The sequence below is a fragment of the Cotesia typhae genome, unplaced genomic scaffold, assembly GCF_013202065.1.
Source record: "Cotesia typhae breed Kobodo isofemale line unplaced genomic scaffold, CoteBio_Ctyphae contig_5, whole genome shotgun sequence".
In the NCBI taxonomy this organism is placed as follows: domain Eukaryota; kingdom Metazoa; phylum Arthropoda; class Insecta; order Hymenoptera; family Braconidae; genus Cotesia; species Cotesia typhae.
Window position 1 is genome coordinate 4808803 of NW_027423757.1, and position 15101 is coordinate 4823903.

The 15101-nt window shown below is 29.3% G+C and overlaps 3 protein-coding genes across 3 annotated transcripts in view; 2 read left to right on the plus strand and 1 right to left on the minus strand.

Annotated features, from left to right (window-relative positions):
* The first annotated feature begins 107 nt into the window (after window positions 1-107).
* On the plus strand, window positions 108-1257 carry LOC141530530 (dynein axonemal light chain 1). The gene is made up of 3 exons (XM_074247695.1): window positions 108-551; window positions 617-765; window positions 830-1257. Exons 1-3 carry the CDS (start codon window positions 549-551, stop codon window positions 1221-1223), a joined length of 546 nt encoding a protein of 181 aa, XP_074103796.1. The 5' UTR covers window positions 108-548; the 3' UTR covers window positions 1224-1257.
* Window positions 1251-3586, minus strand: Zpr1 (zinc finger protein Zpr1). The gene is made up of 5 exons (XM_074247685.1): window positions 3455-3586; window positions 3016-3173; window positions 2676-2928; window positions 2008-2427; window positions 1251-1920 (listed from the first exon to the last, which is right to left on the minus strand). Exons 2-5 carry the CDS (start codon window positions 3130-3132, stop codon window positions 1388-1390), a joined length of 1323 nt encoding a protein of 440 aa, XP_074103786.1. The 5' UTR covers window positions 3133-3173; window positions 3455-3586; the 3' UTR covers window positions 1251-1387.
* Window positions 3587-3728: 142 nt separating this feature from the next.
* The window catches only part of Mcu (mitochondrial calcium uniporter), a 37909-nt gene continuing 26536 nt past the window's right edge, over window positions 3729-15101 (plus strand). Inside the window, exons 1-2 of the mRNA XM_074247687.1 lie at window positions 3729-3990; window positions 14189-14402. Of these exons, the coding sequence (XP_074103788.1) occupies window positions 3886-3990; window positions 14189-14402 (319 nt within the window). The 5' untranslated portion in view covers window positions 3729-3885. The remainder of the gene's footprint in view (window positions 3991-14188; window positions 14403-15101) is intronic.

Here is a 15101-nt window from a genome sequence, read left to right on the forward strand (position 1 = left end):
TCATTCATTATAAATTATGAGTGTCTTTAACCATGAAAAAAAAATTAAAAATAATTAAATGTTTAAATATTTTTCTTAAAGTACTCATTAAATATTTTTTTTTTTATTAATATTTATGTAGTTTTTTTAAATTATTGTAAAAATATTTTTATTCAGACTTGTTGCGCTTTAAGAAATATCGATTTACATACAAAGTTGATTCATTCGAGTATCGACTGCTAATGGCGGGAAATATACTTGATTTTAAATTCGATATAATTTTTAAGTACAGAAATAATTTAGATAAATAAGAAAAATTATCGAAATAACAAAAAAAATTAGAACAGTACAATAATTCACTTGTAAATTATTTTATAAAAACTAAAATTTAAAGAGGCATTAAAAAATTTTTTAAGAGCAGCGAGATAATTAGCAGGTGTTGCTCTTGGAAACTATATCAAAACATTGAATGCAATAGTTTGATAACAAATGAATGTTAGATTCCTAATAGGTAGATAATTTCAGCAATTACAAATTTATTGATTTATCAATTTCAGTAGCGTGTGAAAATGGTAACTTACTATTTTAATGGTTACCTAAACTTAAAGTAAACTTTTATAAACTTGAATATTTTCAGGCAAAGTCAACTTCTTGCAAAGAAGCGATAGAAAAGTGGGAAAATGAAACTGGGAAAAAAGCGAGTGTTGAAAAAGAAGTTCTCTTGTCATTTCAGTGGCCTCCTATTGAAAAGATGGATCACCATTTGTCATTTTTAAAAAATGTTGAGTCAGTTACACAATTTTTTATTTATTAAAACTTAAATTTGTCATTATAAATAAAATTTTTTCAGGATGCTGTCCTTATCAACAAATGTAATTGAAAAAATATCAAACCTTGATTCACTGAAAAATTTAAAAGTCTTGTCACTGAGTCGTAATAATATCAAAACGTTATCCGGATTAGAATCAATCGGTGATTATTTGGAGGAGTTGTGGATTTCATATAATTTAATTGAAAAACTAAAAGGTGTTCATGTATTAAGAGCGTTAAAAATTTTGTATATGGGTAATAATTTAGTAAAAGATTGGAACGAATTCAATCGGCTTCAAGATTTATCTAATCTTGAAGAATTAGTATTTGCAAACAATCCTATAAATGAAAACCTTGAAGTTGAATCCTGGAGATCACAGGTGATACGAAAACTTCCTCAACTAAAAAAACTCGACGCTATTCCAATAATGTAAGAAATCTAAATTAATTAATTGATATAATTACATAAATTGATGGTTGTTTTATTCATTTTTTACAGACATGAAGATGAAGATTAATTTACAATTTTAAAAATATATTTTTGCTGTTAAAAATTAATTTAAAAAAATAAATCAGTCTGTTTGACTAAATAATTGTATCAATAATTCTCGACCTTCATGTCATTTAATCCAAGCTCCTCATTTTGTTCATCATTCCTGGTATACTTTTCAATTTTAAGTCTCTCATCACAACCAACATCAGCAAGACTCTGAATATAACTATTCCCTGCGGGATCATCAAGAATGATAGTAACCTCACGTTCGCCACTCAATACCTTATCTAATTCAGCAATAAAATCATCCATTTGCTTAACAGCCTCAGAATCTTTACTATCGCCAAATGCCGACCCGCCTGACAATTGTTCTCTGGTCGCCGCAATAATTCCTTCGACCGTAGTAAAACGTCCCCCCAACGCCGCTGGACCAACTTCTAAATCAAGCTCTGGTATTTCCATGGAACAGGTATCTGACTTTAAAACGTCACGACCAAAATCATCTTTACCTTTTACTAAGATTTCTATTCTCACACCCTCAGGTTCAATTCCACAACCGCTCTTGACCTCATTAGTCCGGTGACCACATGAGTCGCAATTCGTTGCCATTATTACGACTTCCTTGAAGTGTGGTATTTCTAATTTTAATTAAGGAATTTAATAGCTCGCAATAAATATCTGAAATGAAGAGATTAAATTAAATCGTGTATCGTGTAAAAGGATACTTGTTACTTTCATGTTTGTACTGCATGGGCAGCTACACTCAGGGCAATTAGTTGGAAATTGCAGAACTTCATTTTGCATATCTTCATACGTAAATTCACCTTTGCCAACAGGTTTCAATAGTTCATTGTTATACTCTGAATAAATTCCTAATAAATTATCTTGTGCTTGAGATCTTACGAAATGAGAAATTTTACAATTTCTGTCTGGGTGTGGAGCATTTGGATTTTCAACATAAACTTCTCCTGAAATGTCTTCAAAGATAATATCAAATGGCTCATCGATAACTTTAAGCCCACGTAACTTGGCAAGAAAGAGATCGATATCAATAGCTATTTCGGGATTTTCTTCACGTCTTCTCGGCTGGTCTTGCTCTAAGCCTTCAATACTTCTGTCAATTATTCCTTCTATAGTTGTTACCTCTGTAAGCAACAATTATGTATTACAATTTATATTATATCAATTAAGAACAGACAAACATTCTATTCAAATTTTTCTATTCGACGTCAGCTCTATTTAATGATAAATATTAAATCAAGTTGTTTCAATGAAAGAGGCAAAGGAGATAGAAATAATTTTATTTGTGTGAAAATACGAATGCTAATTAAGAATTAAGATATTTAGAAAATTCTTGTAATATAACTCGTATAAAGTATGAATGTTTACTCACCGCCTTTTTGAGACTGAGCCGGAATCTCAAAATCTAATTTAGGAATTTTAATACTCGTATAATCGGATTTAACAACTTGACGATTCAGGTCTTTTTCTGTTGTTACTGTAAGTTTTATTTTTATTCCTTTATCGCTTATAATCCCAGATTTTTGTATTTCATTGTTTTTATTCCCACAATGCGGACAATTAAACGACAATAGAACGACTTCTTTGTAGTAAGGTATTTTTGTCAACAACATACGAGTTTCACCCTATGAAGAAAAAATAAAATAATACAATTAAAGCTAACTTAATCTAATGAAAAAAAAAAAAATAAATAAATAAATACTTTTTCATACATTTTTAAGACAATTGCCACATAAACTTTCAGTTACAACTATTTCTGGATTATCAGCACTTAAATTCAAAAAAATAGGTTGTTTTGAATCGTCAATTTTCTTATCTTCGTCCGCCATGGTCAAATATTTTTTTTTTACTCAAAATCGCTAACAAAAATCTGAAATTATAAATAAAATTTTATTAGTCAAATAGAATAATTGTCAATAACACTGAAGTTTATAGACATTAGAAATTTTTTTAGAATTTTGTAGCAATTAAATTATTAAAAAGTTTCACATGTTTCAAAAATTAATAAAAATTACAAGTGAAAGTTTCTAGAAGGATTTTTTTTTATTGTAATTGATTTTTAAAAAAAATTTTTAAAATTAACAGCTGACCGCTAATTTCAGTATATTATAATTATTATCATCTTAAAAAATGACACTAAAATATGCTTACCTATATTTTACACAAATTAAGGTTAGGGTACTTTATTCCAGCCTTTAGACCTGGACCCCTTCTTCAAGTATTCAAAACTGCGTGCGCATTTGTGCTTAACCGATAATCAAAAAACGCGGCAAATTTAAAAAAATGTTCCCGGTTGATAACTACTAGTTGCGCAGAAGAACTTGCGCAGAGACGCCGCTGGCGCGCTCGGAACCCTATTCGGCTCCGGTGTTCGCTCCCAGTGGCTCGAGAGCGGCCGGTGGTCTCTCTCTCTCTTTATTTACATTATCGTGTCTCTAGTAGTCAACACGACCCGACCGCGACTCAGTGTAGGAGCCTCGAAAGAGTAAAGAAAAAAGCCAGACGAAAAACATATTTTTTTAATAAATAAAAAGTAGACCGACAAGTGTTTTATTGTGATTTTAACCGTGTTTACATTAAAAATGGCTGCCACCAATGTAACGTGTCGCGCCTTGGTTTTGCTCCGGCTAGAAATTACCCGTGGTCTGAGTGTTGCGTCCTTGGCTACTCCCCGAAGATACCACAATGTAAGTACAACCAGACTAAATAATCCATCAATCATAATTAACTTTTTTTTTTACCTTTTAGTTACACAGCAATGTACTTTTTGTTTATTTTGTGAGTATCATAAACACTTTTCATAAATCCATCGGTTGATCGTTGGTCAGCATAATATAATAGCCAGTCTTCCGACAAAATTATCTGGTATTAATTTTGATTGGTCGATTTATGCCGCCGTTTGTTCTTATAGACAACGCCAGCCTATCAGACCGAATAAAAAATTATTTTCAAATTAAACGGCTTGGCTACTATATTAGATCAACACCAATATGTACTATTACTATTATATTCATTCATAACCCATTGGAAGTGTCATTGAGTCTCATGATTCATTACTCATTTTATCATCGTCATCCAGTGAAATATCGTCAACGATTATTTCTTAGAACTTCACCTACTAACATAACCATCAGGTATAATTATTTATTTACACCTAGTAGAGGATTATTGGTATATTGTACTATCGTACAATCGACAGGACAACAATTAAATTACCACACATCCTATTATCTATACTACATCATTTCTATATTTATATACATAGACACAAGTTCATTATACATTACTCACGCCGTTATCCATCGGGAATAATAACTACCCTCGCAAATAGACTAACTATTCATAGAAAGTATAGTATTATTTTATTATCACATTTCACAGAATCATTATCTAAGTCCCCGGTGAATACTTCATCCAATCCGATGTTGTTTACTCTATGAATTATAATTTCGCTCCTCGTCAAGAGTACTTGGAAAATATTCAAATTAAAAACTCCGATATTTCTATCCAAACTTTTCCAAGTTTAACTTCGCTTTTTAATTCCAAAGTTTTTTCATTAAAAAAAAAAAAAAAATAAGCAGAAAGAAAAAACTATTTATCGGTTTTCTTAAACTACTGTAATTATTTATAACTACAAACTAACAAATGTAATACCCTAATGATACGCTTTTATTATCTCTAAAATATTCTAGTTTATCGATTTAGCCTACGGCGAAAACGAATTGCTTTATTTATTTTTTCTTCTTTTCTTACAAATAGTTATTGGTATAGTTCACTCAGTTTCTATAACGATAATAATAACAATATGTATACTATTGTTACATTGTATAGTACCGGAGCCGTAAAGTCTGGTGGACTTTTGAAGGCGGGTGAACGTAATTTTAATAATGCACCTAAATGTACCACACCATTCATTTTAATGGACGTTAAAAGGCTGTCAATAACTGATGAACGTAATTATTGAATCAATTATTTAATTGGCATGTTTCACTCATCGGTGACTCTGATATCACCCACCAGCTGAGTTTAATTAATTAATCAGACTAATCTACATGTTTTGTTGAATAAATATAGTTTGATATTTATTTATATTATATTAATTATATTATATTAGAAGTTGGATATTTAATTATATTATATTAAAATTGAAATATATATATGTATATAGAACTATGCTTATCGTCTTACAGCTGAGTGCAAGCGATAATACATAAATTCGCGGCTGTATTAATCGCTACGGGTCGTAAGTTTGTGGCGATCCATACACTATACTACTTTTAATCCAACGACTCCCAGAATAAAAGTGAAAAAGAAAAAAATATATAAGTAGTATATAAATATATGTTAAATAAAATACGGGTAAGAGTAATACTTTTATTGTAACGCGTGTCACATACGAGAGGTTGACAACCTCTTTGCAATTATTTTTCAAGAACGTGCATGTGATGTAATAGATTCATTATTATTTATTACACTTATGATTTGAACTATTTTCATTATTATTGTTATTTTTATTATTATTTTACCTGCTGCGAATGTATATGCTAAACACTAACTCAATATTTGATATGATTTTTTTATAAGTATATATATATATAAATAGATTTCAGATGTATTTCGACCCAAATGTGACATTTGACTTAAAAGTTATTGGATATTTCAGAGTAACCTTTCGCGAATAATTTATAGAACTCTAAAAATGGGATTACGGTATAAATTTTATTAAACTTCTACTAAATTTTATCATATAGAACTTCGGAATAATAAATTAAACATCTTTATCACCTTCCCATTAAACTCATTGTTAGTATTATCAAAAGATGAGGATTAAAGGTACTTACTCTAATTCTCTTGTTCTCATTCAACAATTGATGATAATGTTAATGAGTTATGAGTAATGAGAAATGAGTATGTCAATAATTTATTAGAAAATATTCGACGAATAATAGTACTTCAGTTTTAAAGAATGTTATTACAAATGTTAAAATCAACATTTCGGATAGAGAAGCTATTTTGTCATATCGATTGATCTTGACGGTTTAATTTTCTCCCACTAATTTGTTATACTCAACTGGATGTCGTTTTACCCTGCTCGACCGCATATCGACACATTTGATTAATTAAAAAATATTTGGTGAATTTAAATAAAGTAAAAAGCATTAAACGATGCTTTTTTTTTTGCTTTTGATAACCAGTTTGACTGCTATTATATGTTGTTTTTTTAACACACACGTGCTTAAGCTGCGGCTATACTTGACTCTTATTAATCCCTTGTGTCTGAACGACCTCTATTCAAAGCAAGGTAATTGGAAAATATTTGCCGAAATTAACACACGGGTCGATAAATTAAAATTTTCAATTTTTCTTCTATTTCTTCAATTAACTCTGCGATTCCAATAATAAAAAAAAATCTTTTACAATTTACTTTAGGATTTAATTGTAATAAAATTACGTTTCGGAGTTTAATTCGAAGCTTTTAATCCGCAGATAATTAAATAGTTTTTTATTGACTTAGTTCATTCAGAAAATCCAATTAATTTCTTTAAGCTCTACTTTCCGTCATTTAAAAAAATTTAGTTTTAAGCATTAACGTTAAAAAATAAAAAGTATTGATATTTCGAGCCGTAATTACAACTGTTTAAGCTCTGTGTTCATTAGAATGATGAATTCGTCAGTTAATTATAGAATTACAAAGAAACAAAAAGTACTAAGTAACAGTAGGGAAGAAAGTAATAAATCATTTCGTTGATTTATTACCAGACATTGTTGAACAACTTTATTAGAGTTTAGACGAAAAGTGTAAATGACATTTCTCTATAAATAAATTCAATGATTTTTATACAGTTATGCCTCGAGTATTTACTTACTTATCATAAATATATATATTGTTATTATTATTTTAAGTAGGCAGTAAATTTTATTTGGTCTTTGATTAGTCTGGGGAACTGTTTGAAGAGCACTTACACTTTGTCGTTATTGTTTTATTTAGAAATAGTTAGTAAGCTGTCTACTGATCAGAATAAACAAGTCATGAAAATACATAAATAATATTATCTTTGCGGGTTGTAGATATTTTTGGTTAAATATTTTATGTAGAATAATATTCGCGAAAGTAAAGTGAAGTACAAAGTCATATCGAGAACGAACATGCGGTGAGAAAGAATGTCGTTTCCGCGTGACAAGTCAGGAATTCCTTTAGTCGGATAGTAAAGCAGTCTACAACCATTTGACAATTGTCGAGTTTTTATACAAAGTTGTACTACAGTCTAAAACAAATGTAAATAAAACGGCAAAAGCAAACCACCTATTTCTTTGTCATCTCTATCTCTCCCGGCTTTTTTCTATTCGCTAAATCTAAGAGTTGGTTTCTTCAAGCGGCTACAGCTTTTTTTCGCACAATCAAATCTAAATTCATATCTTTCAACTCCGCGATAGTTTTTCCGTTCACGGTTAAGGCGACAAAGAAAATTTATTCATAAAAACAAATATAAAACTAAAATTTGAAAATTTAAATCTCAGCTCGCAACAAGTCAACTAAATATTTATTATTTTTTATTTTATATACATAGCAAACTATAGATGTATATAAATACTTGAAATTAATTTTGCGCAGATGAAATTGCATATAAAAACATAAAATATTTTTTTCGTGTTAAATAAAATTATTTATTTGGATGAAAATACTAAAAATGGGATGACCATTATCATTTACGAGTTTTAGCGTCGATGTAATTTTATTACATGCAAGGAGAGTATATGGAGTAGAATACAAGGTTGTCCAGGGGATTGCAGACTGCGGAGACTGCGACGGGCGCCACGTGGATCGATCTGCTTGCTCTTCCCCTCTATTGCTTTTCAAGCTTTCAATTCTTATAACTAAATCTTTCAAGGGCTTTGATAAATAGAAGGAACATCACATAACAGTATCTCAAATTTTCACTACTGAGTTAGCAATTCTCAACAATTTTAGTTCAAACTCACTCTCCCGATACTCTTGAGAGTCCACTTTACACTTTCAACAAGCAAGGATAAATAAATACAAACAAAAATATTAATAATAATAAAATCTTATCTGAATTATCTTTCTGAATATGGAAGTTAAGCGAAAAATTCATATAAGAATCATTTTAAGAAATGCACATCTGAAAAAGTGTCAATGCAATCAATAATGCAATATCGATAAAAAGTTTACTTTTTTTTAACTAGCAACATGACCTTTGCCAGTATTATGCCCTAGTTTTCGTGTTCGGGACAGCATTCAAAGCGGGGCGCCAGTAGAGGAAAATACAACCGTAGACGCTTTGGAAAATAATGGAAAAGTTTTGCTCAAATAAATCGCCCAGTGTATAAAAAACAAAAATTGTATTTATAAGAAATAAAAAAAAATCATATAGATCGATATTTTTGTAAATATATATTATATACTGGAGTGTCACGCGGGGAAGTTATTTCGTGAAAGAGCAAATTACGAAGTTGAGTCAACATTTTTCCGCATGACAGCATACAAACTCTATAATAATTAACCTTTTACTAATCTTTTTTTTTTTTACTGTCATATCTTCCAATGCGAGAAAGACACTATGTATAATATAATAAAGAACTTTGATGTCTCATTCGCAACGAAAAACTTACCTTTTTATTTTATTTTTGTTTATATATTTATCCTTTGTCACGTAATTTCGTGACAAAATTTTGAGATGATAAATATCAAATTAAATTTTAGATGTTATATATTTTCAGCTTTTAACTTAAGTTTTAATCCTCCTTTATGGGAAAAAAAAAAAATAAATAAATAAAAAAAAATAGACTTCAACAAATAACAATAGCATATTTTATGACTTTTTTTTTTTATTATTATGTACTTGTTGACATAGAAAAAAGTAATTTTAATAAATAAGAGGTTCTATTATTACTCACTTTTATTAGTAGAACATGTAGTGTGTTCAAGCCCATCTAGGTGAGAGGGCTATTCACAATATAGTATCCTGTTAGATGTTTATCGTATCGGACTAAAATTTCATTAGTTTATGTATCGATCAGTCAGTATTTGCTTATGTATCTTCCTCCTATCGAGTGCCGAGTAGATTAGACTAGACTAGAGGAGTTGTTTTTTATTGAAACTAAAAATTAGATAATCACCCTTGAATTACCCTTTTCAATTATCTCTTTTAATCTCTCCAACATTTATACTAAATTCTAAAATCGTAAATTCTAATTTTTTTTATAATTAAATGAAAATATCTGATTTTTTATAATTAATTAACAACTTTAATCATTATTGAATAAATTAAATTTATTTTGTAGAAATTAACAAAGTACAAAGAAACAATGATGCGCAATTTCAAAGTTAATTAAATTCACGAAATTATAATTATCGATAATCAATAGAGGAATTGATGAAAATGTCTACATTGATGACCAGTTCACGTATAGATTTAATACTCACATATTTACTCAGTACAACAGCGGGCAAAGAAAATCACGTGACCGCTAGTTGATGGATAAAAAATATAACATTACATTTATCCAACTTAACTGAATCGGCTTCGATTACAAGCAGTTAAGAAAATTTTTTTATTTTATTTATAAAAAGCTCGGGTTAAATTTTTTGCTCGTGTTCGTTACCGAAAGTGACTATTTTATTTTTAAAAACTTCCACTCATTCTATTTTTTATTTCAACTGTACCGTACTATTATCGGTGTAAAGTATAGCGTTGCCAGAGACAGAGTAGTAAGCACTGAAAAATTTTTATTTATATCAGTGGGTGACATCCCAATTTCTCCATTACACGAGGATCTACCATTCAGGCAACCAGAAAACAGACCGTAAAATTCGATAGTCTAGACCACCTAATGCTAGTTTACATTTCCTATTTCGTTTTTCCCAAAAAAGTCTACCAATTCTCCGAGCCGCGTAACACGAAAAGGTCATGGATAATATAAAGAGAAAATACGGTTCGGTTGAATAAATCTATGTGATGCAGTTTAGTTGACCCAAATATTGGGGGATGTCTCTTTATATTATCCTTTGCATTATTCTACACTCAGCATTGTCTTGATACTGGGATGTTGATCGATCCAGATTCACCCTTTGCATAAATAAATTCTTTACTAAGAAATAAATTACTAATTATCTGTTAAATACTTTATTTATTTTATTTTCATTTTTTTCTTTTTATCGTTTTGTCGACAGTAATAAATTGACCGTGACCCATCGAGGAATTGAATAATTATGAATTAAAGGAGTGCCGATAGAGATCAATAGAAATGTTCTTTTCTGTTCGTGAAAGAAAAAATAGTTCAGGTTAAAAATATACATCAGATTGTGAATAAATTTCGAATGACAAAAAAAAACAAAAGGTTTACATTTTACATCCTCTTTTATATACAATAAATATTCAGTTTGATAATAATAATAATAATTTTAAATTCAAATGACTGTCGAGAGAATAATTATTTATTTTAACGTTCAAAATTTTATCCAATATTGATATTTTAAATAAATATCAAAGGCAAACAATGCACCAAGCTTTATGAAAAAAAATTTAATAAAATTCTTTAGTGTAGGAAATCAAAGAGATTCTTTCATGATCACTAATTAAAAAAAAATAATACAAAAACCCGGATAGTTGAATTAAAACACTCGAAAAAGTGTTATCAATGGTCACTTGACGACAAGCTTTAAAATATACGTTTATATATTTAAATATGTATATATAGAATAAGGATGTAGCACGTGCTTTGATTTTAAAAGCGACAAGAGAAAAATTCGCATAGCGAGCTTGACGAGAGACAACTTTAATGCCTACTCTAATATTATGAAACTCACAAAAATAACACTAAACTGACGATGGTACCGAACGTAACTGGATGTATGCCAGTATTTACTTACACAAATTTAAATCTATCATAAGTACTAACAGTGTCACAGCTCCCAGAAGTTATTCCAACTTTACAAAGGAGCATTCATGTAAACTTTAATGATCATTTTTCTATTTTATATTTTGAATTTAAGCCAACAAGATTTTCATCAATTGTGGCTATTGCTTTTCATTAAAAGTATTTTTTTTTTTTTTTTTTTTTTTCCAATATATCATTTCACTCTGAAAAGAAAAAAATAAACATGCAAATTTTTTTTCTATACTTTTCCAACTTTCCTACTTCAACTTGCATCTGAACCACTCAAACGAATCTAACAAGTTTATGAAGTTTTAAATTCAAAACACCTCTATGAAAATATTTTCTATTGTCAGCCCGAGCACGCAGAACGGATTACCACGTTCGAAATAGATGATGCTTCTTTTAAATAAAAAGAAAAATATTTCGACATAATATATCATAGAATATATCATAGGTGTTTTACTTTTATTCATATTCGCCAAAAAACAGTCATTTATAAAAATTTTGAACAAAAAGGAATAAAACAAAAACTATTGAATTTTTTTTTTAAATCTATCATTATTCATGAGTGAACAATGCAAACTTTTTTGTTCTTTAAATGTGTGAGTTCTCTCAAGCCTATGTGACATCGTAAATATCACTCTGATAACCTGCGGGACCTTTACGTGAATTGAATTCAAGTGTAGAACGCTGAGGAATAAAGACCTTTTACTATAAAATACATACTTAAACACAAACTTCCTTCAATAACATTGATCGGGTGTAAATCTACTTAAGTGAACACTATAAATTGATCTCGCATGAAAGTACTTTTCTGTAACGTTAACATTAACCATAGCTTAAAAATTTCCACTTGAAACTTTTTTTCTCTGAATGTAAATAGGAAAAAAAAAATAAATAAATCAAAGTTATACTACAAGTTAAGTAAACTGCACATTCAGCTTGAATCTAATTGAATTCAGCAAAGTGTTGCTTTTCATCATGATTCAATGGTTTCATTAAATTTCCACCATTAAAATATTTAGCACTCAGCAATACTTGAATAAAGTGTTAATTTCACGCAATTTAAAGCTAAGGAATTATTAATATTAATAAGCACAAGCAACCCTTGAATTCATACAGCCCTAAAGGGGGTTTCATTGATCCACTTTCTCATTCCCAAGTACATGAACGAGATGAGATTTTTTATTTAATGCAAATAAAATTCTAGAATTACTAAAATCCTTCACGGCTAAAAAATGTTTATAAGTTTTCATTAGATTTTAAAGTCTTAATTTGTGATCAGACGTTTAAATTTTCAACAAACTTTTAAAATCTTCTATAGTTATCCTTGGTACCTTTAGTCGTTCGCGTGGTTCTCTAAATCCGGGTAACTTCAGTATATAGAATAATTTATATAAGCTATATCCTGGGGTATTTCCTGAAACTTCTGACCTGGTTGAACATTTAAATACTCGATGTAATACCCCAATTGCCGTTAGTAACATTTTATAGAGGCAATAATGTTCTAATCAAAAATCACGATTACTCTGTTTTTCCTACTATACAAGAAATCTGGTCTCATAATTTCATTTATTTTTTATCCAATTGTTTCTTGAGTAAAAAATGTATTTAAAGATCAATTGAATAATTTATTTTGTATTTCTGCAGAGAAAATAACGAAATATGATTGTCTTCCGGAACAATTTGAATACATTTAAAATATTGATGAAAAAAAACAAGTTCTCCCCAAATAAAAAAATATCAATTTGAATCAAGATTTTTTCACTAGTACCAGATTCAATAAACCTTATCAATCTTATCAGATTATTTGGTGGGGAGAAAATTCTTGTTGTTTTCTTCAAAGAAACAGAACCATATTCGTTCTCTTTTCACGTATTCGAGCTATCAAACGATCCTTGTCGCACATACAGAATGTACTCATGCGTAAATGAGAATTTTGAAGATAAATTGAAAGTTCCTAACGAAAAAAAAAAGTTTATTTGATAGATGATACATCAAATAAAATAAAATATTTGATGATAGGGGTTTATCAGTTGATTCATCTGAAAATACTTTTTTATTGCCGTAATATGACAAGAGAATAATTTCATATTTTATTATTTTCAATTGGAAACGATCAATATCAATAAGCTCGGTTAATAATTTGTCAGAAATAATGCATTCTATTAGAGTTGAATCGATTTTTATAAATGTTCATTCAATTATTAAAAATTAAACTAGAACTGGTAGGTAGGTGTGTACTGACTCTCTCGAGAATTATACTTCCATGCACGAATAATGATCTCATACATAACAAAAAATCTTTTTACATTTATCCGGTCGATTTATAAAAAAAAAGTCGAGAATTCTGTTGAAAATGCTAGTTGAATTTTTAGCGATGAAGTAGTGTGTGTGATGGAAGAGAAAAATTTAACTTGAAGAATTGTTTTGTTGCATTCGTTGCAATAAATCAATTCAGATGCACCCATCATTTTTCATTTTTATCCGGGTTGTTTGTTATAAATTGTTTATTTAAAACTAGAAAAAACAAATTAAAATCAATAGCAAATAAACAGTAGGAATAATAAATAAAAACTTAGGCTATATATTTTGCTTCTAGAATAAATTACCATATATTTGGTTAATATTAATTTAATCAGATTAAGTAAAAGTTTGGAAACCGTATCACGCTCAAATAATAGACGCTCAACTAATACAAACTACGGAAAATAAACTTCTGCCGTCAGAAATATAATTATAAGTTAAATTTCACTCGTATTTAATTGGAACTCGAATACTGAATCAACAGTTAATGCTCATAAACAATTAATCGTTAGCACACAATCTTGTTTTGCTAGTTTACAACCAATACTCATATTGAAAATAAAACCATCAAAGCCCTTAAACTACACTAAGTTATAAGTAATACCTATCACTTAGTATGCGCATACACGAACGATCTTAAAGTTAGTAAAGTAATTATCAAAAATAATTTTTTTTAAGGAAACATGGTGTAAACGATGGTGGCATATCTCACAAAGAAGTCTCTCAACAACAACAAGTACTTTTGGACCAACTATCAGCCCCATTCTTAGTAAAGAACAGAAAGAGTCTAAGGACACGAAACCCCAAAGTCAGCATCACCAACACAGACTTTTGAAGGATTCCAAAAATGAAAAGGATCATTCTGTTGAACCTGATAGTACGACTCAATCAGGTAAAAATGTGTTATTTATTTATCTATTTTATTACCGTATAATTAACTTTACAAGGTCTAAAATGCTAGAATCTTACCACATTCTTCCTCGATATACTCTCAGTAATTTAATTTAAATTCAACTTAACACGCCTATGCATAATTCTATGAAACGCGCAGGATAGAAGATGGATATTAATATTGGCAAGAAATAGAATTACAGTTATAATTAATTGCAGTTGTAAGATTAAATTCTGCATAGATTGAATTTTTCAAGAACACTAATTCAATCAAACAAAACTACCGAGTACGGGAGTAAAAGTTGTGAGACTTAATCTTAATCATAAAGTTATATCTTTTCAATAAGATATAATATGACTCACGTAAATTTAGCGGATCAATATTATAAGTGAATGTCGTATCGTAGAATCGAGGAATGACTCACATTGTTTCTTCCAGATTGCTGTCCATTTTTATCTTAACTCGGAGACTCTTTTGCTCAATGATTCTTTCTTGTATTATTGAGAAAAAAAATTCACCTTGATTAAATCATAGTTAGAGGCTTCACTTGCTAAGGTCAATAGATATTATCACAAAGCATTGAAGATCAAAGAATGCGATGACAAGATTAGATATCAGGGATACACATTAAAAATGTCTCGGGGAGTTTATTGATCACTTGTCGCCGAACTGTTAAGTATTATAGTAAATATAAAGTAC

Excerpts from the sequence above, each read along its gene's own strand:
- LOC141530530 (XM_074247695.1), top strand. Across the intron at positions 766-829 it reads TCATTTTTAAAAAATGTTGA|GATGCTGTCCTTATCAACAA; the intron begins GTCAGTTACACA and ends AAATTTTTTCAG.
- Zpr1 (XM_074247685.1), bottom strand. The coding sequence starts at position 3,132 with ATGGCGGACGAAGATAAGAAAATTGACGATTCAAAACAACCTATTTTT. Across the intron at positions 2,929-3,015 it reads GTGGCAATTGTCTTAAAAAT|GGTGAAACTCGTATGTTGTT; the intron begins GTATGAAAAAGT and ends TTTTCTTCATAG. Across the intron at positions 1,921-2,007 it reads TACAAACATGAAAGTAACAA|AAATACCACACTTCAAGGAA; the intron begins GTATCCTTTTAC and ends AATTAAAATTAG.